The following is a 22,332-nucleotide window of genomic DNA, read 5'->3' as shown; positions in this document are numbered from 1 at the left end:
GCGGCCTGGCGACCGGCCCAGCCGGCGCGGTGAATCAATGCCGCCGCGGCGTGGCGCCGCCGCTCGCCGCCGCTCGCCGCCGCGTCACCCTGATGTATGTGTGCGCGGTGCGGCCGGTGACCGGTGCCGGCGCCGGGCCGATACGGGCGTGCCACAGGGCGAGCCGTGCCGGCCGCCGGAACGATCGCAAACACGCGCCGAGCAGAGGCCAGGCAGAGCAGCGGAGCGAGGCGACAGAGTCCGGAGGGGGCAGAGGACAGAGGAGCAGAGTGGAGGAGGGAGACCGCAGAGTGAAGAGGGTTGAGAGGACAAGGCAGGGAATGGCGGAGTGGAATAGGCAGGCGTGGGGGCAAATAGCGGAGCAGACGAGCGGTGGATATTCAGGAGCAGTGCAGGGAAAGAGGGTCGGATGGAAAGTGGAGCGGGGTGACAGGGAGAGAGTGTGGGAGCGGCGGGAGCCCTGCGGGGGCCCGTCCGCCGGCCCGCTGCCGCCGGCGACACCAATGTGTCACGGGTGTCGCTCAGTGGTCGCCCGGCGGCGGCGGGGGCGGGCGCGGCGATGACGGCCGCCTTTCTCCGCCGGGCAGCTGCGGAGCGGTGTGTTATCAATCACCGGCCGGCCGGCGGCCAAACAAACAGCCGGCCAGCCGCCCGGCCGCCCAGACATTGACACACCGCCCGCTGTCGGCCGCCCCGCCCCGCCCCCGCCCCGGGCACCTCCGGCCCCCGGTCGCGCTCTGTGGGAGTCGCACGGCCGTGGGCCAGCCCCGACCGTGATGCCGCAACGCGTCCGGCGGCCTCGTGGGTGCGCCGACAGGGCGGACGGGCCGGCGGCCCAACACAATGGGACCTGCCCAGCCGGCGGCCGTCCGTCCGGTGGCCGGCGTCGCGCACCGCTGCCGCCGCAAAAACGCGGTGCCGCTCGCACCGCGCTGGGAGCGTGCAGGGCGACACGGCGCGCCGGCCGGTGTCGCCACCGGCGGCCGAGCGCGGCGCCGCGCTGCAGCCGTGACGTGTGGGGTCCGCCGCGCCGCCGGCCGCCGCCAGTGGCTCTGTTTATACGGCCGCCGCCGCCGGCAGCCGGCCGCGCTGCAGCCGCAATAAAGATGAAAGGAGTCGGCCGGCCGGCCGGCCGGCGGCGGACGAGCGCGCGCCGGCGCCGCTGCTCAATGCATGCCGCTGCTCGGCGACCGAGCCGGGACTATCTGATCGGTGTCGGCGCTCGGCTGACAATGGGGCTCGGCTCGGCTCACCGGCCGGCCGGTCGGGTGGCGGCGCATTTGGCGCTCGGCGGCACCTGGGAGCCGGGCGGCGACAGGCGGCCGGCGGCCGACCGCAGACCGGCAGCGGCCCGGGACGTGACGCGGCGCTCTCTGGTGGCGGCCCCCCGCCGCGGGACGAGAGGCCGCGCCGCGCCGCGCCGCGCCGCCGCCCGACAGGGCCCGAGTCTGATATACTGCCCGAGCCCTGCACGACCGGATGGGGTGGGCAGTGTCTGCGTGAGGCGACGCCCGGTAGATATTTTGATGACTGGCAGTTGCGCGATATGTCGCATGGACGCTTAAATTTCATCAGAAAACGGCATCGCCTGGATCTCGAGTGTGGTAGCCGATTTGAGCAAAATGCAATAAAAAAAAAATCCACGGAAGAGGTTTACTCGGCCGGTGTCTTACCCAAGGTATTTATTTATATTCCGTCTGTAATCCGTCGGCTCCTCTGCTTCAAACCTTCCAAAGCCGATACGCAAGAGGCAAATCCAGCGAGAGCGCCGACGCCATGCAGCTCTGACATCATCGTTGGGATTAGAAGTCCCTTTGGGTGTGCCGACATCCTCTGGCCGGCCGGGCGCCGCCGGAGCCGATCCTCGGCAGACCGCAGCCGGCCGAGCGGGCGCATTTTCCGGCGCCGTCCGAGCCGCAGCAACATTTCCCGTCGGGCCGGCGGCCGCTGTCGCCGGTGCAGGTTTGTATGTATTACACGTCGGTCGGCTCCGCGGGGCCGGTCGGCCGCTGTCGCCGCCGACCGCAGCCGCCGCCGGGCCGGTCCGACTGCTGATAAGTCACACGCCGCGTCTGGCACTCGGCCGGCCGGCCGTCTGGAGCGGCCGACAGCTGCGCGCCGGCCGCCCGCGGTCGGCGCGGCGGACCGCGACCCGGGCCGCGACCCGGGCCGGCCGGCCCAGCACGGCGCCGGCCGCCCGCTGTCGCCAGCCGCGCCCCCGGTGACCCGGCGTCACCGGGGCCGGCACGCGGTCACCACCCCGCCACCCGAGGTGACCTTTCTCAGCGGCGCCGGCCGCGCCGCGCGGCGATTATCCCAAACAATGCGCACCGCGTCCAACGGCGGCGCCCCGCGTCCTGATGGCCGACGGGCGTGATTGATTTCAGCGGCGCGGCGGGGGCGGGGGCGGGGGCGGGGGCGGTCACGCCATGGTGACAGCGACACGCCTCGGGGAGCGTCTCCTGGAACGGCGGGCGGGCGGCGCGATGAAAGTCACGTCCCGTGACGGCAGCCGGCGGCGGTCGACAGCCGGCTCCGTGACTCGACTCGAACCGAGCAGCGCCCCGTGACTCAGCCGGTCCCCGCCGCGCCCCGCTCCGCTCCCTGCTCGCTCGACTCGGCTCGGCTCGCTGCTCGCCCGTCGCCGCGCCCACCAATCACCGGCCGATTAATGCGTTCATAAGATTAGCGCCAGCGCGCGCCGGGCCGACCCGGTGCCGCCAATAGCTGCACGCGAGCCACCTCAATCCGGCGAGCCGATACGGTCGTCAAGTTAGATGTAAGTGAATCCTAATCTATAATCTAAGATTCGGAATCAGGTGAGCCCCTACGATTTGGACCAAACTTGGTCAGTAGATAGTACGTAATGTCCTGATTACGATGCACCCAAAATCTAAGCTCGGGCCGCCATATTTACGAAGTTACGGATGTTTGAATTTCAAGGTCATTGGGGAGAGCCCCTACGATTTCCGTCAAAATTTGTGTACGGACACTCTAGATGCTCCTCATTACGAATATCACAAAATTTAAGCTCGGCCCGCCATATTTACGAAGTTACGGAGGTTTGAATTTCAAGGTCATTTGGGTGAGCCCCTGCGATTTCCGTCAAAATTGGTATACGGACATATTACATCCTCCTCATTACAAATATCATAAAAGTTAAGCTCGGCCCGCCATATTTTTTAAGTTACGGAGTTACAAAGTTACGGAATTTCAAGGTCATTTGGAGAGCCCCTCCGATTTTCGTCAAAATTTGTATGCGGACACATTACATGCTCCTCATTACGAATATCGTAAAAGCTAAGCTCGGCCCGCACTATTTCAAAAGTTAGTGATGTTTGAATTTCAATGAGTTTCAAACGTCAGTAACTTTTGAAATAGTGCGGGCCGAGCTTAGCTTTTACGATATTCGTAATAAGAAGCATGTAATGTGTCCGCATACAAATTTTGACGAAAATCGGAGGGGCTCTCCGAATGACCTTGAAATTCCGTAACTTTGTGACTCCGTAACTTGAAAAATATGGCGGGCCGAGCTTAACTTTTATGATATTTGTAATGAGGAGGATGTAATATGTCCGTATACCAATTTTGACGGAAATCGCAGGGGCTCACCCAAATGACCTTGAAATTCAAACCTCCGTAACTTCGTAAATATGGCGGGCCGAGCTTAAATTTTGTGATATTCGTAATGAGGAGCATCTAGAGTGTCCGTACACAAATTTTGACGGAAATCGTAGGGGCTCTCCCGAATGACCTTGAAATTCAAACATCCGTAACTTCGTAAATATGGCGGGCCGAGCTTAGATTTTGGGTGCATCGTAATCAGGACGTTACGTACTATCTACTGACCAAGTTTGGTCCAAATCGTAGGGGCTCACCTGATTCCGAATCTTAGATTATAGATTAGGATTCACTTACATCTAACTTGACGACCGTCGAGCCGATAAATCTTGCTGCACCGGCCGGCCGCCGGCGGCCCCGGCCGGCGGTGTCGGCGGGTTCACACACCGGTACCGGGGGAGGGGGCGGAGCCGGGTGGCCGGGTCGCGAGTTACCTAAGTGTGGAACTACAAGTCGATTCTAGGGCTCTGATTGGTGACTTTGGTCGGGAGATGACGCTTATAGCATGACGTCACTCGCGTACTTGGCCGGACCAACGGCGCAGCGCAGGCGCGCCGAGCCAACCCAGAGGCTCTCAAACTCAATTGTACAGATCCTGCGCATTGAATGGCGAAACTTCGGCGAGTTCGCTTGAGTTTGGAAGCCCCTGTCAGAGGACTGGAGACGGCCGGATTATTTGCTGGACAGTGGGCAGCGCAGATGGCGATTGACGGTGCCAAAAAGATGATAGGGGAAAAGGAGTTGAGACTTTAGCAGTGAATTATAAGCCTGTTGCATAGCTGAGTGGTAAATTGTAAAATACTTAGGGTTTGAAGAGATGCAGTGTAGTTTAGCCGACTCAGGGGCATTCTGCCGAGTTATGTAAGGCGGAAGGGTCGCAACTCGCAAGTCGTTTGTTTCCATGATTGCCTGATTAAAATGTAAAGCGTATCTAATGTTTAGTTGATAATACAGCGAGGTTGGGCATCTGCTCAATCCATTTCTTCTCAGTTCTCTGCAATAGTGCATTCGCCACTGTAATTCATTGTAAGAGGCACTGGGCTGCGCCGCCTGTTAATTATTCCGAAACCACCAGTGAATTCATTTGCTGTCGTCACAGTCACTCACAACAATACGAATCGTTCAGTCGTGCGCTGGGGGTGCGCCAAGTTTAATTGTGCTGCAGAATGCAGACTGGACCGCCGAGAATATAACACTTCCGTCTCCCTGGGCGAGCGGCGCATTGGAGCCGAAAGAAACTGCTTCAGTTTTTTTTTGTGGGGAGGATACCCATGTTTGAAAATTATGTTATGGAATGGTGTGATAAGGAGAAGGACGGTTTCTTGAATTGAGGGCTGTGGAGAAGAGGCAGATTTTCTCATTGCTACCCGATGCAACGCGAAAAGACGCAAATGTTGCACATTGCCGCTTAATAAGTCTAATTAAAGATAAGGGACTTCGTGAATCATGCCTAATTGACCGCGACCAAGTTATTTGCCAATGCAGGTAGGCACTAGGTAGGAAGATACTCATTTGTGAACAGAACGTTCCACCACCCCTCGCCAGAAATTCAATCAGCAGTTGCTTATTAAAACGTTTGAGTGCACCTGACAACCTTTAAAAATGACGTCCTCCCTTTCAATGGTTCGTGCGAAGACACAAAGCCAGAATCAGCCAAGCAATATCGGAATCCATTGCGCAGTGTGTCGGATGTGCCCCCAGTTTTCAATCCACATAGCATAGCACACACTGCTAAATGCAGGTACGCTCACCTACACATTAGGTATTCGAAGGACTTAATAGCTCATACACATGGAAGAAACACATGAAATGTGATTTATAGCTGCAGCAGAAGTTTGGCGTCCGATGCCTCTTCGCCAAGTTAAGACCATGCCAATCTCGGCCAGTCTGCCGCCGCGCCGGCACTGGCCGTGGTGTGACGTCATCCGGCCGGCTCGGCGCTGGGTAGTTCCACACTTAGGTAACTCGCGGCCGGGTCTGGGCCGGCCCGGTCCCGCGCGCCGCGGCGCCGTCTGGCCTCGGATGCCAGGCGCGACGACCTCGTGCCACCAGCGCGGCGATCCGAGCGCGACGGGACAGCTGCGTCCCGTCGGCGGCCCGCCCGACCTGTCGGCCGGCCCGCCCTCCGCCCTCTGGCCGCTGGCAGCCGCCGCGCGCCGGCTCGGCAAAAAGCTGCCGGCCGCCGCCCGGAGCGCCCACGCCGCCCTGTCATCGTTTATTTCTCGGGCGGCGCTGGGCCCGGCGGGCCGGCTCGGCGCGGCGCCGACAGCCGCGCCGGCCGCTGCCAGCCGACGCGTCTCCGGCGGGCCGATTTACGAGCGGGCCGCCGCCGCCGCCGGACCAGCCGCCGCGCTATTTATCGCCGGGCATGTTTACACGGCTAGCACGCGTGCCGCCGCGCGGCGACCGGCGCCGGGGCCGGCCCCCCGCCGCCGGACCCGGGCCCCGGGCCCCAACCGCCGCGCCGGGACCCCAGGCAGCCACCTGTCTCATTACCGATTATCTCGCATCCAATTTGCGGACGCGCTATCTGGTGCGGCGCAAGGGCGGATCTAGGGGGTCGTTTTGGGGGGGGTCACCAGTCGGCCGACATACCAGGTCTGGTGAATGAATTCTGACGACCGGGGGGGGGGGGGGGGGGGGGGGGTAGGGAGCGAGTATGTCGAGATCAAAAAATGACATTTGATCTTCGTCGTTTATAAGATGAAGTTTTATCGTAAGTCACTCGGCTCAGTAGTTTTAGTTAGTGAAACCCACCTATATAGGAGCGTCGCCACAGATTTTTTACTGGGGGGGGGGGGGGGGAGGCGGGTCGACCGACTTAAAAACCCAGAAGTAGATATAGTTACCTCACTTTTAGCCTAATGCATTAGTAAATAGTAGCATACAGTCACGATCTCTCTTATTGACCTGTGTATGAATCGGCGGCGCGAAGCGCCGCAAAAATTTGCAAAAAAAAGTTGTCAAAACACAGCTCTAAAACACAAATATTACAACCTTTTTAGCATGCTAGTACAAGCCGGAGTTCCTTCACAGTACACATATGAATTCCGATTCAATTTGACACGGTTGGTGTTATTACAGTCACTGTTATTTCTCTCTTATTGATTGGTGTATAAATCGGCGGCGCGAAGCGCCGAGAAAATTTGCAAAAGAATGTGTCGAAACACAGCTCCAAAACACAAATTTTACCACCCTTTTAGCATTGCAGTACAAGCCGGAGTTCCTTTACAGCACACATATGAATTCTGATTCAATTTGACACGGTTGGTTTATGTAATTACAGTCAAGATTTCGTATTGACCTGTACGTATGTACATAAATCGGCGGCGCGAAGCGCCGCGAAAAATTTGCAAAAACATTTGTCAAAACACAGAGGGGGCCTCCTCTCTACAGAGGACCACCGATCTCTACTGCGGGCCTCCTCTTTTCACAGGGCCTCTTAACTACAGAAGCTACAGGGCCTCCTCTCTACAGAGGGCTTCCTCTCTACTGAGGGTCTCTCCCTTTAAGAGGGCCTCCTTTACAGAGGGCCTCCTCTCTTCAAAGAGCCAGAGGACCTCATCTCTGCAAAGGGCCTCCTCTCTTCAGAGGGCCTCTTCTCTACAGAGGGCCTCCTTTCTTCAGAGGGCCTCTTCTCTACAGCGGGTCTCCACTCTTCAGAGGGCCTTCTGCATTCAGGCGGTCTCCTTTCCACAGAGGGCCTCCTCTCTACACAGGGCCTCCTCTCTACATAGAGCCTTCTCTCTACAGCAGGTCTCCTCTCTACAGAGGGCCTCCTCTTTAAAGGGGTCTCCTCTCTACAGGGGGCCTCCTCTCTACTGAGGGCCTCCTTTCTACAGAGGACCTCCTCTACAGAGGGCCTCCTACCTACTGAGGAGTCAGAGGGGCCCTAGCGGTCAGACACAGACACTAGCGGTTATTCACTGGAGGCCCCAGGAAGTAAGAAGGGCCCTAGCTGTCAGGCTGGTCAGAGGGCCCTGAATGTCCTGACGTGATTTTTGGGATTCCCGTGAATTTCTTTCGCCTCAGACGTGATTTTGACCTGCCAGGGCCCAGGGGCACTAAAAATAAAACAAACAAAATAAAAAATGAAAATAGGACATCACCAAAATTAAGTGACCGAAATCCGTTGAGTTTTTAATTTTGCGTATAGGTAGGGGCACCACGAATTAAATTCATGACCATCCCCTTGGAGTTTTCCTGGATCATCCCCTGGTGCTCGCACGGTTGAGACAAAAACGAGTAAGATTCTGGTCTTCAATACGCCTTTTCACGCAACACGATCCAGAAAAACAAAGGTATTAGCTCAGAAGTGTTTGACAGGTGATTTTGAGCATGCAAGACGGCGTCTATAGCGCATTTAGGTCTTCGGCTTTTGGGGGGGGTCAAATGACCCTCTCAGACCTTTTGGGGGGGGTCATGACCCCGTGGACCCCCCCCAGGATCCGCCAGTGGTGCGGCGGCGGCGTCACCTGGCCGGCCCGGCCGGCGGGCGGCCCTGGCCTCGGTCGGTCCGCTCCCGCCGCTCCCGCTCGCTCGGTCGGCTCGGCGCGGCGGGCCGCCCGCCCGCGCCGCCTCGGTTCCGGTCGGCCGCCGCCCGATAGCGATCTGCCGCCGCGCCGCCGCCGACCGCCCCTCGACTGCTAATGAAGAAGCAGCTGCGCCCGCCGCTCCCGAGAGCGGCACCGGCGCCGAGCGGCGGCGGCGGAGCGGAGCGGCCGGTGAAAGCCCGGCTGAGCAGCGCGCCGGGCCGGGACCGGGCGGCGGGCGCCGACCGACCGATCCGCAGCGGCGGCGCCCGATCTGACCGGGATTCGCCGTAATTGGACGGTGACGGCCGTGCAGAGGACGGAGCGGGAGGAGAGGGCGCCGGGGACGGCCGCCGGCCGCTGCACTCTCGGCGGCCGTGGAAGATAAAGTGAGGCAGTCGGGCGGCGCGGCGGCGGACTGCGAGCGACAGAGACCGATCGGCAGGCGCCGGCCGCCGCGAAGCGCGCCAGAGAGCTTCGAGTGGTGCTGGATAGTGAGTTACCGTCCGTCCCGTATAGCATCTTGCGTGGGAAAGTTTAGCTGCTTACTCCCTCGAATAATGTTAATAATAAAAAATAGATGGCACTTATATAGTTACAGTAGATTCTAGTAGGATTGAACGAAGCAAAAATACAAAATATACAACACCGCTGCCTGTCACGCGGCCCCCACAGTACTGGCGATCAGCAGTCGCGGCCTCTGACAGCCTGCCACCGGGCGGTCAAACCCCCCCCCCCCCCCCCGCCGACCACAGCCGGCGCCGCTGCTGCGCCACAGCCGTCGCCGGCTCGCCGGATATGTCACAGGCGGCGCGCCACGTCTGCGGCCGGCGCGCCACAAAAAGCACCGCTCACCGAGCCGCGGCTGACGGCGCTGTGCGGCGATGTGGCCGTCACGCGCGCCGCCGGCCGATCGGGACGTGCACCGGCGGCCCCGGCCGAGCGGCTGCCTGGCCCGGCGCGGTGGCGTGTTGGCGTCAGGCACACACCTGTCTGGCGCGATAACGAGCCACGACACCCGACCGCCGCGAAAATGGACGCCGACACGCCAGCCGCCGCCGCCGCCGCCGCCGACAAATATATTAGGAAAATACGGCTCGTGAGGAAAATATAATAGCGCATTGTTATATTTTTCAGAAAAATGTATACCCGAATCCGCTTCCACTGCCTCCGTCTAATAAAATGGTAATTTGCAATTAAGCAGGCATAAATAGGTACCTACTGTAAGCTTATACGACTACGACGTCAGCGGCGGACGGTAGAACGGTGACGTGATCGCCGTCACCCCTGCCCTCTTCCCGCCCGCTACCGGGCCGCGGCCCGTACCCAAACACCCCCGTCCTCTGCCCTGCCCGGCCGGCCGCGGCGGCACCACGCGGCGGAGCCACAAACACGGCTGGCCCCCCGCCGCGCCGGGCGGTCCCGGCGACCGTCAGAGGTGGCGGCGCCGCACCGCCCGCTCGGGCAGCGCTCGGCCGGCCAGTGCCGATAAATCCGCCGACCTGACGGGCCGACCGGCGGCCGACGGCGGTCGCTGAGCCCGCGATATATCCCCGCTGGCCAGGCGGCCGCCGGTAATCCCAACCGACCGAGCGGCGGGCGGCGCGTGGGCGAGCGCCGATAGTCCCGGCGCTGAGCTGTCGTTACCAACGCCACCGCCGACGGCCGCGCCGCCGACGTCGTGCCACGGCCGCCCCTCCGTCTGCGGCGCCGCACGAATTGGATCGAATGGCGCCGGGGACGAGCCGGAGCACCGCACGGCGAAATTGGCCGCCCGGCTCGAGCGCAGCCGCCGGGAGAATAAAAACGGCGCCGCACCCGGGCGTCGGGCGCCGCCGCCGACGATCTATTTCCCGCCGGCCGAGGGTGGGCTTCCGTCGGCAGTCGGCCGCGGCGCCCCGATCCGACGGCGGCGGCGGCGAGAAGTTGGGCCGGCAGCTGGCGAAGTTGGTCGGCGCCAATCAAATCAGCCGGCCAACGGCCACCCACCGACCGGCCTCGAGCGGCGCCGGGGGCCAAATGGCAGGCACCAAGACCACACCGCCGGGTCAGCCCGGATCGGAGTCGGGAGTCGGGAGCAAATGGACCGACCCGCTCTGCGTAGATGACCACCGACAGGCCACATGAGTGGACGCCGGACGGCGGAGCTAGCGCAACTGAAATGTAATCCGCGCGCGCGTCGTCGCTGGCCAGGTAGATACGAGCTCCAGCTGGGAGAGGCTATACAGGACACCTATGGGTAGCCATGCGAGCGGACGAGCGCAGTCAGTAACGGTAGCCGTCGGCGTCCACCTGGTCCCGACTGGCGTCTGTCTGCGCGACAGGGATCGATCGCCGAGGTCTGTCCGCACCGCCATGGGAGGCGGCGAGTCGGGGACAGGTGCGGAGCCGCCGCCGGCACCCCGGTGTACCGCCGACAGAGCGGCAGCTGCTGCCGCGGTCATAGTCGGGCGGCCGCAGACCACAGACACACCCTACAGCTAGACTAAAGCCCCACCCGGAGCTGCAGCCGCGCAGATACAGTAGCCGCCGTCTTCGGCCAGCCATCCGTTCACCTTTACCCACCCGCGGTTCGGCTCGGCTCGGCTCGCCCGGCGCCGCGGGCGGACGAGCAGCCGATCAACCATTCCGACATCCGTCGCCAGGCGAGCCCGGGCGACCCCGGCCGACACCTGGTGACCCCTGACCGACCCGGCTGACCCCCGCGTGGCACTAATGGCGCGCGGCCGGCCGGCGCGGCACGGTGCGGTCAAAGGTCGGCCGTCCTCGGCCGCCGCCGGGCGGCGCGTCCCGGGACGGGCGGGCGCCGCCGAGCCGGGTGGGCCGTGCCAGTCTTCAGCCGCACCAAGGTTCGTCGCCGAGATCCATTTGGGTGGTTTGAGGCTCACACAAGCTGCAATATTAAGGTGTCGTCCTCCTGACCGCCGCCCTTGCGTCGGTTCTGGCTGCGATCTGTAGCTCCCAGCTCCGGTCGGCACCTGCCGTCCGTCCCTGTGTCTCGCTCGGCCGGTCTCAGCCGGCGCCGCCGTTCGCTCGGCGCTCTCACCCCTCCCCTCCCCTCCCCTCGTCGCCGCTCTCGACTCCCAAGTCTCGGTCCCGGCTCTCGCCTCACGCCTCAGCTCCCCCGTCCGGCCCGTCCCCGCCGGCTCGCCCGCAGAGCCGCGGCCGCCGACGGCGCGCCGCTCCGCTCTCTGCCCCGGGCGCCCGGCCTCTGCCCCCCCCCCCCCAGCGCCGTCACTCAGCCCCGCTGCCATCCCGGCCCGGGGCGGCGACGGCCGACCGCCGACGCGCAATTAAGGCCGCCGGCCGGGCGGCGGCGGCGCTGTCGGCTGTCACGCGTCGGCGGCGGCCGCACGCCAGCGCCAGCCGGCCGGCGCGAGCGGCCCCGACGGCTGACGGACCCCGTCGGAGGGATGGGCCGTCGGCGGCGGCTCGCCTCTGGGACCGTCGGCGGCACGGGCGTGTCGCCGGCTCGCGGCCTGACGGGCTGCACGGTTGGCTGGTCGCCGGCCGGCCGCCGGGGGAGGCCGCGCGCCGCCGTCAGTGGGCCGGCGCCGGACCGTATCTCACCGGCACAGCCGGCCGGCCGGCGCGGCGGCCCACAGCGGCGCGACACCGGCCGCCGGCGGCGCGCGCTCTCATCTCCATATCTCAGCTGCGCTCGCCGCCCTATCTGGGCTGGCAGGCGCGCCGGCGACCGCAGCGGCGGCCTCCGCACCGGCCGTCCGGCGGTCCCGGGGCGCGGCGAGGGCCGCTCCGTCGGCCCGTCCCGGTGGGTGATTCATCTAGCCGATCGGCCGACGACGCGGCCCGGCCCGGCGCGGCGCGGCCGACCGAGGCGAGCCGCGGCAGCTGCCAGCCGGCGGTCGGCGCGCCCGCCCCGCCCCGCCCGCCCCCCACTGTGTCATCACCGGCGCGCCGCCGCCGCCGCCGCCGCCGCCGCCGCCGGTGCCACCCGGCCGGTCGACAGCCGTGACGCATGGCGATAGAGGAGAGATAGGCCAGAGGTGCGGCGGCCGGCCACACCGCGCAGGGCCGCACGGGGACGAGCACGCAGCCGGGAGCTATAGGGAGCGGGGGCCGACACATAATGCACCGGAAGGTCGGCAAAAAAAAAAAATTGTTTCACGATCTAACGGTAGTATGATATACCATTGAAATCAAGCCTCCTGAAATGCTGATAATTTAAATTTAGTTCAACAATAACGTTAGGTAACCAAAATATTAATTTCCGATCTAACAATAGGTAGACTAACCATTTCGAACGCAAAAACCCTGCATTTTAATATCTGCGCGCGACGCAGAGACTTCGAAAAAAAAATTGGACCGAATTCGATCGGAAGACACGCATCATATTTTTTTTACCGAGAGGTTAGTTCTGTTTCAATTAGTTACCAATAATTAAAACATAACATTTACCGACACCAAGAACTGTCGGCGAACTCACCTGGGTAGAGAAAGAGGCCGGCCTGGCTGGGCGGGGGCGGCGGCGGCAGTGCCGGCGGCTGGCTGAAGAGCGCCGGCATGTGGGCGGCGGGCGGCGGCAGCGCGGCGGCCCGGAAGTCCATCGGGTCCGGGCGGCTCCGGCGAGCTCCGGGAGACTCCGGCGGCGGTGCAGGCGGCGGGGGCGGCGAGCGGTACACGGCGGACGACTCAGGTCGAGCGCTGACCGCGGACGAACATCACGGAACGCGGCACGACACCTGGAAATGACACGGCCGGGGAAGGCGTTAGAGCACTTCATTCGAGAGGCAGATATTGGTTCGGTCACCAATCACAGGGAACCTCTATGTATCGTTATATTGTAACGTAAATAATGCTAAGAAAAAGGAAAGCGTAAAATATTGTTAAGAAATCATTATGAAAACATTACTGGAAACGGAATTGCCAGAAACGGTGTTGCCTTCTTAACTAACCTAAATATGGCGAATAATTGCTGACGACTTTCATTTTCGAGCCGACCACGAACAATTTAACGACTGAATTACAAACAGCGTACAAACAAAAACAGCAACAGGCTGCCATTCGCTGTCCGACCAGAAATCGTCAATCGAGCATTACCCGAGCGTGGCCTCGAAGGCAGTCGTTTTGAAGGAGAGCCGACGGCGGCAGGTGCGCTACCGTCCACAGTCGGCGTCCAAATAAACCTCCCAACAGGTCCCCGTTCTCGGCCGGTAAACAGAGCACTAAACCCACCCACTGTGCCGCCCTGACCCTCCCTCCGAGCAGTGCCGGGGCGCGGCGGCACGCGGGGGCGGGGTGTGACCGACCGCGCGCGGCCCGGCGGCGGCGGCCGCGGCCAAATGGAGCGACACGGGGGCGGCGGTGGGGGCGGGGGCGGGGCGGTTCGTGTCGGGGCCGTCGCCACCACCGCGGCTGCCCGGTAGGCCCGGTGAGTGAGTGCACCGACGACCGATCCAGCGGCAGCGGGGACGGGCAGCGGGGCCGGACAGCGGACCAGAGCGGCACAGCGGGACAGCAGGGACGGACAGCGGACACGAATCGACCGCTGGAGTATAAAAGCAGCACCAAAGCGCGAACCGGGAACTGAGGAACTAAAAACCGGAGAAAGAGAGCGAGAGCCAGGAATAACTAGGCGGAAGGAGCCGAAAACGAGCGAGAAAGAGGAACATGCGCACAAAGAATGCACGACAGAATCGCAAATAAGTGCGGACACACAGCAGGGAAAACAGAACATGTCCAATTGGCGAGCATGAAGCAACACCGAACAAAAAAAGGTCGACAAGTCAAGCAACCACTCAATGAGCGGCCTAGGACAACTTACAAAACAACATAAAAAGACGGTATGAACTTGGTGAGTTACCGATCGAGCGACCGAACGACCAAACAAATGAACGACCATTCCGACCGATCCGCCATCGTCCGGCCAGCCGACCGTCCAACCGAACGACCAAACAAATGAACGACACCAGACCAACCGACCGACCGACCCGCGATCGTCCGGCCAGCCGACCGGCCAATCGGCGGACCGACCAGCCGATCGACCAAACAAATGAACGACCATCAGACCGACCGACCGACCGATTACGAAGCCGTGTACCTTGCCCGTCGACCGGCCAGCCGCGACTCGACCGATCAACCATCCGACCGGCCATCCGTCAGACCATTCGACCGACTGCAGCCTGCAACCGAAAACCAGCCAGCTGTCTGACCAACCATCGGACCAAACAAACGACCGACCTACCAACCGTCCTGTACCGACCGCGGAGCGAGCCGACCGACCAGGCGACCAAACGAACTACCGCTCGACCAGCCGACTGTCCGACCAAACTACCGACGGCACACCGTCCGCCCAACCAGCCAAACGAACGACCGCCCGACCATCTGATCTGACCACAATACGAGGCGACCGACCGTCCAACCACCGAGCGCTCCGTCCGACCAACCAACCGCCGCGAGACCAGCCGAGCGACAGCCGACGAGCGGCGGCGGCTGCGGCCGGGTGTGCCGCCCGTAATGAGCCGGCTCAGTGTCTCATTAGTGGCCGGAGACCGGCGCCGCAGCCGGAGCCGGGACAGGGACAGGGCCCGGAGCCGGGGACTGGGCTGGGGCTGGAGTCGGGGACAGAGCTGGAGTCGGGGCTGCCGCGGCGGGGCAGCAGCCTGTCATGCTGGTTATGTGGGTGGGACGGGACGGACAGTAGAGCATCAGGAATGACAGGAGACGGAAGTTCACGACTAGCGATAGGGGAAAAAAACTTAGTTCACGGAAGAGGACAGGACAAGGCAGGACAGGACACTAGGACGGGACGGGACAAAATACTATATCGGACAGACGGTGAGGTGAGAAGAGAAGCATATCGGAACGATGCCGCTGGCGTTAAACGCTGATCTTTCATCAGAGCCTCACTCTGATTAAAGTAAGGGACTGTCAGCACGGATGACAGCAGTCTCGATGGGCCCACCAATTGGGCCCGGGTCGGCCCCGGCCTTCGGACCGCTGGATTCCCATCGAACTGAGTCGGGACAGCGAGGCCCGCCCGGCCGCTCGGGTCGCTCGGGTGCGGTCGAGAGATCGGGAGCGGTCGGCCGGTCGGGTCCGCGGTGTCCGACCACGCCCGTCGGCACGGCGTTCGGGCCTCGGGGCCGGCCGACCGCTCAGACCAGTTCAGACTGCCACCAGGGGACTGTCCCGAGCCCGCGTCCGGCTCGACTCCGCGGTGTCGGTGCCGTTTTTCATCAGCGCGCCGCCGGCGGCGACCGGCCGTCGCACTCTCCCACCGACCTATCGATTCCGAGCGACGGGCGCGGCGGCGGCGACGGCCGACCGCCCGCCGACACAGACCGCGCGGCCGCCGGACCGTTCGACGACCGGCTGTCGGTCTGCACCGCCCCGCCGCCCGCAGTCGATTCCCCAAGCGGCCGTCGCGTCGCCAACGACTGGCCGTCGCGTCGCCAACGACTGGCCACCCGGCCGCCGTCCATCCGTCACCAATTCGTCGCGGCGCCGACACCGGCACCGGCCCCCAGGCGCTCCGTTTTAGTTTTGTTCGTTATTAAAATCGGGCGTGACAGGTGGGCGGTGTTGGCGGCCCGCAGCGCGCCGGCTGGACACGAGAGCTCGCGCTGGCCGCTGCTCCTGTTGAGTAGTGAGTCATGGCCCAGGAGTTGACTCACAATGCACGCTGCATGCATTCAGGTGCTAATGGGGCCACCGAGTCGCTGCAAGAAACTCCGAATCTATCAGCACCGCCTCACCTTTCCGAGTCACTGCAGTCTCGCTCCGAGAGGCCCTGACTTTGTTTGGAACCGCTGCGAGTCACCCAGGGTAGCCTCAGAGCCATTCCGAGTCGCCGTCGAGGCGCGACATGACCAGCCGATCGCCGAAACATGACAGCCGACCGAGCGAAGTGACATCACCCGTCTCGGCGGATCTCGCGGCCCGGCCCGGCGCGGCGGTTGACCGGGCGGCCGCGCCGGCTACCGTGCCGGTACCCGCCACCTGGCGCTGTTGCATCACGTTGTCGGAGCCTCTGTCGGTGATTTTTAACGGGCGCTCCCACCGCCGATAACAGCGCTCCGCGGCCGGTACCGGGCGAGGCCGGTGGTCAAATTTGATGTCATCGGTCCGGTCGATGTGAGCGTTGGACGGATGACCGCGGTGCTGATCTGTGGCCCGTCAGAGGCCCTCTCCGGGCTGCTCTGTCCGTGATGCACCTGCGGTGGCCGCGCCGAGCGGGGGCCGGCAGTGTGGGCGGCTCAGGGCCGCGGGGAGTGGGCCGGCCGGCCAGCGGAGCTCGGTCGGTCGGTAGTCGGCCGGTGCCATTAGGGCGGCGGCGGCGGCGGCTGCGGCCCGTAATCGGCCGGCGCCATTAGGGCGGCTGGGCGGCGCTGACCGGTCGCCGGCCGCCGGTCGGTGCCGCCCTGTGTATTGTGCCGCGCCGGTGGCCGCTGTGGGCCGTCTGGAGGCCGGCCAGCCGCCCCGCCGCGCCGGCCGCCGGTGGCTCTGATGGCTCTCCCTCAGAGCGGCCGCCGCCGGAAAACAAACACAGCGCCGCAGCGGCTGGCCTGGCCGCCGTCACCGCCAGGCCTGGCCGTCAGGCGCAGAGCCTCGGCAGCCGAGCGGCCCCCGGGTCTCGACCAGACGCGCGGCGGCCGTACCAGCCGGCGCCGCCTGCCGCCCTCCCGGCGGGGCCCGCTGCAGCGACACAGCCCCGCGCTCTAATCCCATCAGCGCCACCCCACGCTGTCATGTGAGCCACACGGACGGAGCTGTTCCAGTGCGGCACCGTGCCCGCTGCACCGCACCGCTGCCCCGTATTCTCCCCCATCCATCAGCCCCTGCCTGTTCAATCGTCCATCGCGCCGGCCGCTACCGGTCCCGGCGACCGCTCGGCGCCGCTCGGCGCCGCCGCCCGCCCTGACAGGATCTCCGGGCCGCTCCGCACCGCTCCGCTCCCGGGCCGGTCCGCGAGGCAGCCGGGCGCGCCACCGCGCGCGACAGCTCGCGGTCCGGCGGTGATTTACCGCCGCGCCGCGCGCCGGCCGAGGCTGGCCGGCTGACGGCGCGGCGGGCCGACCGTGACGTGGCCGGCTGTCCGCTTTGATGTGGCAGTGGCGGCGGCGGCGGCGGCGGCGTGTGCAGACTGTGCACGATGTGCAGCGTGCAGGCGGTGCACGGCTGCAGCGCCGCCGCGTGTCCGCTGGTCACGATGTCCTGCACGAGCCACCGGGCGCTCACACCTCGTCTGCGGCGCACCGCCACCGCGGGAGCGCCGCCGGGCCGACCGAGCCGGTCGGGCCGGGCGGTCCGGGGGCGGTGGGAGCGCTGAGCGGCGCCGGCCCGCCGCTGCTGGCAGCCCATCCATCTTGGACGGCGCGCTGAGACCCTCCCGAGCAGCGCCTCCGCAGGCACGAGCCGCGCTGCTGCGAGACGACCGCTGTCGGCCGCCAGCGGTCCGACGACCCCCGGGGAACGGATTCCGGCCTCCCGGCGCTCCCCTTCCGTCGCTCCCCTGTCGACTTCCTCCGCCGAATCGCCCCGATTCTCGGCGCGTGCCACAGAGGGGTGGTGTGGGTCTCCCCTTCCCAGGCTCTCCCGGAGGCCGCTGCCGATCACTCGGCCCGTTCCGGGCCCCTGTCGCCCCCAGTGACCCGGTTAGCCCCTCGCCACGGGCCGCCACCCTCCCCGTCCGGCGGCATGGGTCGCGGTCGAGCGAGGCTGGCCTCCGCCGGTGCGCAAAAAGCGGTCGGTCGGCGGCCGGGTCGGTGACAGCTGCCACGGCGGCTCGGGGCCGGCGCTCGGCGGCGACCGGGGCCGGTGCTCGGCGGTCGGGCGGCCGCGCGAGGCGCTCACACCTGGCCCATCCGTCAGCGTCCGGCCTATCGACCGCAGCACCGGCACCGCCGCACCGCCGCCGCCGCCGCCTCTGACGTCAGTCGCATCCGCCGCTGACAGGCGGCCGCGGCCGGGGCGGGCGGCCGCCGCGACACGCGTCCAGACGCCGCCGCCGCCTCCGGACAGCGGACAGACGACGGCTCGGCAGCTGCGGGCGCGCCAGCGGCCCATCGATCAGCGGCCGGGCCGCGGCCAGGTCCGGTCGCCGCCTCGGTGGCCGAGCGGTCGCCCACACGCGGCCGCGCCTGGCCGGCGGCCGTGTCTGCATAATGACGGCCGGTCGGTGCGAGCGATGGCCGCGCCGCCAGCTGCCCAGCGCCGCCGCCGCCGCCGACCGGCGCACTCGAGCAGATTAGCCGGGCGGGCGGCGGGCGCCGACGAGCGAGCGGCCGGCGCGGCGGGCGGCGGGCCCCCGGGAGCCACCGGAGCGCACGACATGCCCGCTCGGCCCGCCGCCGTCCCGGCCGGGGGGCGGGGCGGGGCGCAGTGCGGGACGCCGCGCCGCCCGCCGACCCGGACCCGAGAGCGCCGCGACGGGACGGCGGCGCCGGCGGAGCGCCGCGCGCGTCAGGCATTCGCCGCATGCCAGACATTCAATCGGACATTTTTCTCCCGGGAGGCGGCTCCGGGCGCGGCAGCGGCCGCCGAGTGGCGCGGTTATGGTCCGATAAACCCGGCGGCTCGAGACCGAGCCGAGCCGAGTCGCCCGGCGCCGAGCTACCGCCGATAGCGGCCCGAAGTTGGCCAGCCGGCACTCGGCAGCCCGCCGTCAGATCGGCCGCGCTAATGCCAGCGGAGATATCGCTATCATTTACGCGTGTAATTTTACAGGTGCACCCGGTGCCTCCTCCAGCCAACATGATGGAAGATCTCACCTACGTACAACCAGGTTCACAAGAAGTGAAATTTTATGTCGCCTAAGAAAATAATAAGATTTTACCCAGAGTTATTTATCAATCGTTTCGTGACAAATAACTCCTTTAGACGTTGTCTGCCTCTTGTCCATGCCCAAGTCAACCGACATCGCAAACGACCCGACCGGCACGGCGCCGTCTCTAGCCTGCAGCAAACCCACCCGACGGCGATGGTTCGGGCCGGTCTCGCTCCACTAAGCGGCGCACCTCTCGCCACTAATTCGGGCCCTTCCCGCGCCGGCCCTAATCAGTGCGGCCGCCGCGCGGACCACGCTCGGAGCGGGTCCCGAGTCGGCTCGCCTGGCCGACCGGACGGCGTCCTCGGCCAATCAGCACCGGTGATCGGCGCCGTGATGAATGCAGAGGCCTCTTGCACCAAACTACCTAGCTAGGTAAAATCGAAAAACCGGTTTCAGAATAAGCTAAGCTAACGGTGGTAAATTTGGTTGCAATAGCCCAATACATAATCCTACATGTGCTTGCTAAATTTTGCACGCAAATTGTTACATTTGAGACTTGGACTGGGTATACGATGCAAAATAATACAAGCATTGGTGCAAGAGGATTTTGGTGCAAGAGGCCTCTGATTGGGCGGCGGCGGCGGCGCGGCGGGCGCCGGCAGAAGACCACCTGTTTTACCCGGTCGGGAAAGGCCCGGTGCGGCGGCGGCGGCCACTGTGGGCGGTCGGCCGCGACGGCCGGGCGGCGGCGGCAGGGCTCAGGCCGCACGCGAGCGCGGCACGAGCCACCCGAGCCGCCGGCAGACGGTAGACGGGGACGGCAGACAGACGCAGGGTATATCGGACAGACGGCCGAGCGGTCACCGGAGCGGGTGAACGAGAACCGAGGCATGTTCGGCCCGACGATACCGATACCGACCCGGGCGCATTTGAAAACGGACTGAAGTAAAAATGCTGCATATGATATAAATGCAGTGCAAAACATAAACGCAGTCATAATAATATAAATGTTCCCTGAAGAGACCATATTTTTTTTAGACATATTTATATTTTTTTCATAAGACCTATGAGGTTTCGCGTCACCCTGAAGCCCGTGTAAGTATGGCCTGGACCACAGACTCTCATCGTATTGAGCCCGCTTTTTGAAGTCGGCCCCAGTGCCTGGGGACCGCCTCAGTTTTTGGACGCACTGAGTCGGCACAAATACCTAAGTGGACGCGACCGCACGCCAAAATCGACGCATTTTATCAACCGCGGTGCAATATATGCACCGAATTATGTGAATACCTAAGACGGCACATTTATCGATTCATAAGTACCTACCTATTTTTCTCTCTTGAAACGGAATCAAACGATGTTAAATTAATTCCTTTCTGAGTCAAACAATAGACAGAACGTTCAAATTTCGCAAAAGTAGGGGTTGGCTAAAAACGTTAAATAAAACATTAAACGATAGGTACAACTTTGACAAAAAAATAGGCATTACCTAGTGAGGCAGCACCTCCTGATCCTGGCGAAAACGCTCCGATGTGATGGGCGACAAAAGGTCCGCAGCATTTTAGGTATTTTGGAGAAACGAGTCAGGATAATCAAACAATTTCAATCGATTCAAGCATAGACACCTATAACGGTGCGGAAAACAGCCTGTTTTGGGCGCAACATCTGCATTCCAGTCCCAGGAATGAGACAGAACCAAACGTAAAGCCAGAAGTTCAGTCCGCGGTGTGCCGGTAAATTATATCGTGGCAACTGGCATTCGGCTAGGGAGTGGGCATCGAAAGCTGATGAACGCAGTCCTCGTGAGTTGAGATTTGAGAAGCATAGAAGAACTCGGCTAATGTCTGCATTTTGGGGGGACAAGGGACAGTGAGCACTGAGCAATTCTTACCTGGCAACACCAACGCTCATATAGGTGGGCGAAACGTTCAAACTATGGAAAACCATTGAGGAGACTCGCTTCACGTTTCGTTTCTCTCTCCGAAATCGTAAACTCATTTGATAAAAGTAAGTGTTAGGTATACCTACCTATAGGTATAAAATACCTTTTATACCTGTAGAGTGTAGGTATAAAAGTATAGGTACCTATTTTATAGATGAAAATAAAGGGGAATAGGTCCGAAAGGTTCGAAAAACCATCCTATAGGATTAGATATTCCTTTTCGATAGGTTAGATACCTACACAAGGCATATAATTTGTGGATTAACCAGTAACCACAGTCCTTTGAAATCTTGCTAGCAATACGCTTATCCAATAAAATAAAGAACGTAGAACCGAGAACCCTGAACATCCAGTGACATAGGTAGACGGAACATCATCTTCGCTCTGTTCCAGCCATCCGGCGGTTAACGGCCAAACGAATTAAATATAATTCCTGTGGGCCTGTGACCGGCAAATAAATTTAAACGTCGAACTTAGCCCGTGCTAATTCGTGACAAATTGTCCCTTATAAGCCTCTTAATCATCGCTTGCCTTACGTCCATTCATAATATTTCACTAACCGTTGGTCACGGTTAAGGTTTTAGTTGCAATGGTTATAGTGCAGAAACTTACCTAGGTGGTTGAATAAATTAACAGGCATTAGCGTCGTTATCATTAAGTGTAACAATTCAACCAGCGACACAACAAAACGCTATTAATTGCAAACAACGAAACATCAAATAAACAAAAACAGAGTCGGGGAATTAAAAAGTCGACAAGCATTCTGCAACCAAACATTCATTAAATTTCTTAAAGGGTGCAAATTTAGGCAGCATCTAGCATTCATCAGAAGCACATCGCAAAACAAAATAAAATTTCATACACAAGTAACAGACCATAATCAAAACAAACCGAGCGGATCATTCCGAAACTTCCCCAGTTTTATTTTTTCATTTCACATGCCTCCCGCCCTTTAGACTCAAATTTTGCTCCTCCCCAGCTCTGGCACCCACCTGGACCTGCTGTGAGGCGGCTCGTCTGGGGCGACGGGTCGCTGTCGGCGTGTGGCGGCGGGCTCGTGCGCAGGCGACGTGCTCCCTCCTCCGACGCCGTCCGCAGACTGGCGGCCGGCCACCGGCGGCGGCGACACGCCGCCCGGCCGGCGCGGCGCGAGCGCGCACCGCTCCGCCGCCGCCGCCGCCACCGCACCGCCACCGCCCGCGTCAATTACACAACAACAATAAGGGGCCAGGATCAATCGGTCCGGTGTGGTGCCGCCGCGCCGCCGCCGCCGGCCGCCCTAACGCGCTTAATTGGTTGGCGGCCGCGTCGCTAAAGGGCCGGGCGGGGCCGTGGCGGGCGCGGTCGACCGGCGCACGGTCCGGTCTCGCGCTCTCGACACGACCACACAGCGACAGACTGTGTCGCTGTGTGCGACGGACGGGGGGGGGGGGGGAGGGATAGGCAGTGGGGGCGCTACCGGATAGACAAGTGGACAGGTGACGGGGGTCGATTCGAGCTCGAAGAAG

The 22,332-nt window shown here is 62.7% G+C and overlaps 1 protein-coding gene across 1 annotated transcript in view; it reads right to left on the bottom strand.

Annotated features, from left to right (window-relative positions):
- LOC122385094 (proline-rich receptor-like protein kinase PERK2) overlaps positions 1-21,939 on the bottom strand; it is a 31,145-nt gene extending 9,206 nt beyond the window's left edge. Inside the window, exons 1-2 of the mRNA XM_043373102.1 lie at positions 21,817-21,939; positions 12,601-12,856 (exon numbers count right to left, since the gene is read on the bottom strand). Coding sequence (XP_043229037.1) covers positions 12,601-12,721 — 121 coding nt within the window. The 5' untranslated portion in view covers positions 12,722-12,856; positions 21,817-21,939. The remainder of the gene's footprint in view (positions 1-12,600; positions 12,857-21,816) is intronic.
- Positions 21,940-22,332: the final 393 nt, after the last annotated feature.

The sequence above is a fragment of the Amphibalanus amphitrite genome, unplaced genomic scaffold (assembly GCF_019059575.1).
Source record: "Amphibalanus amphitrite isolate SeventyFive unplaced genomic scaffold, NRLGWU_Aamphi_draft 000014F_arrow, whole genome shotgun sequence".
NCBI lineage: Eukaryota > Metazoa > Arthropoda > Thecostraca > Balanomorpha > Balanidae > Amphibalanus > Amphibalanus amphitrite.
This window is presented reverse-complemented; position numbering and strand designations above follow the sequence as displayed.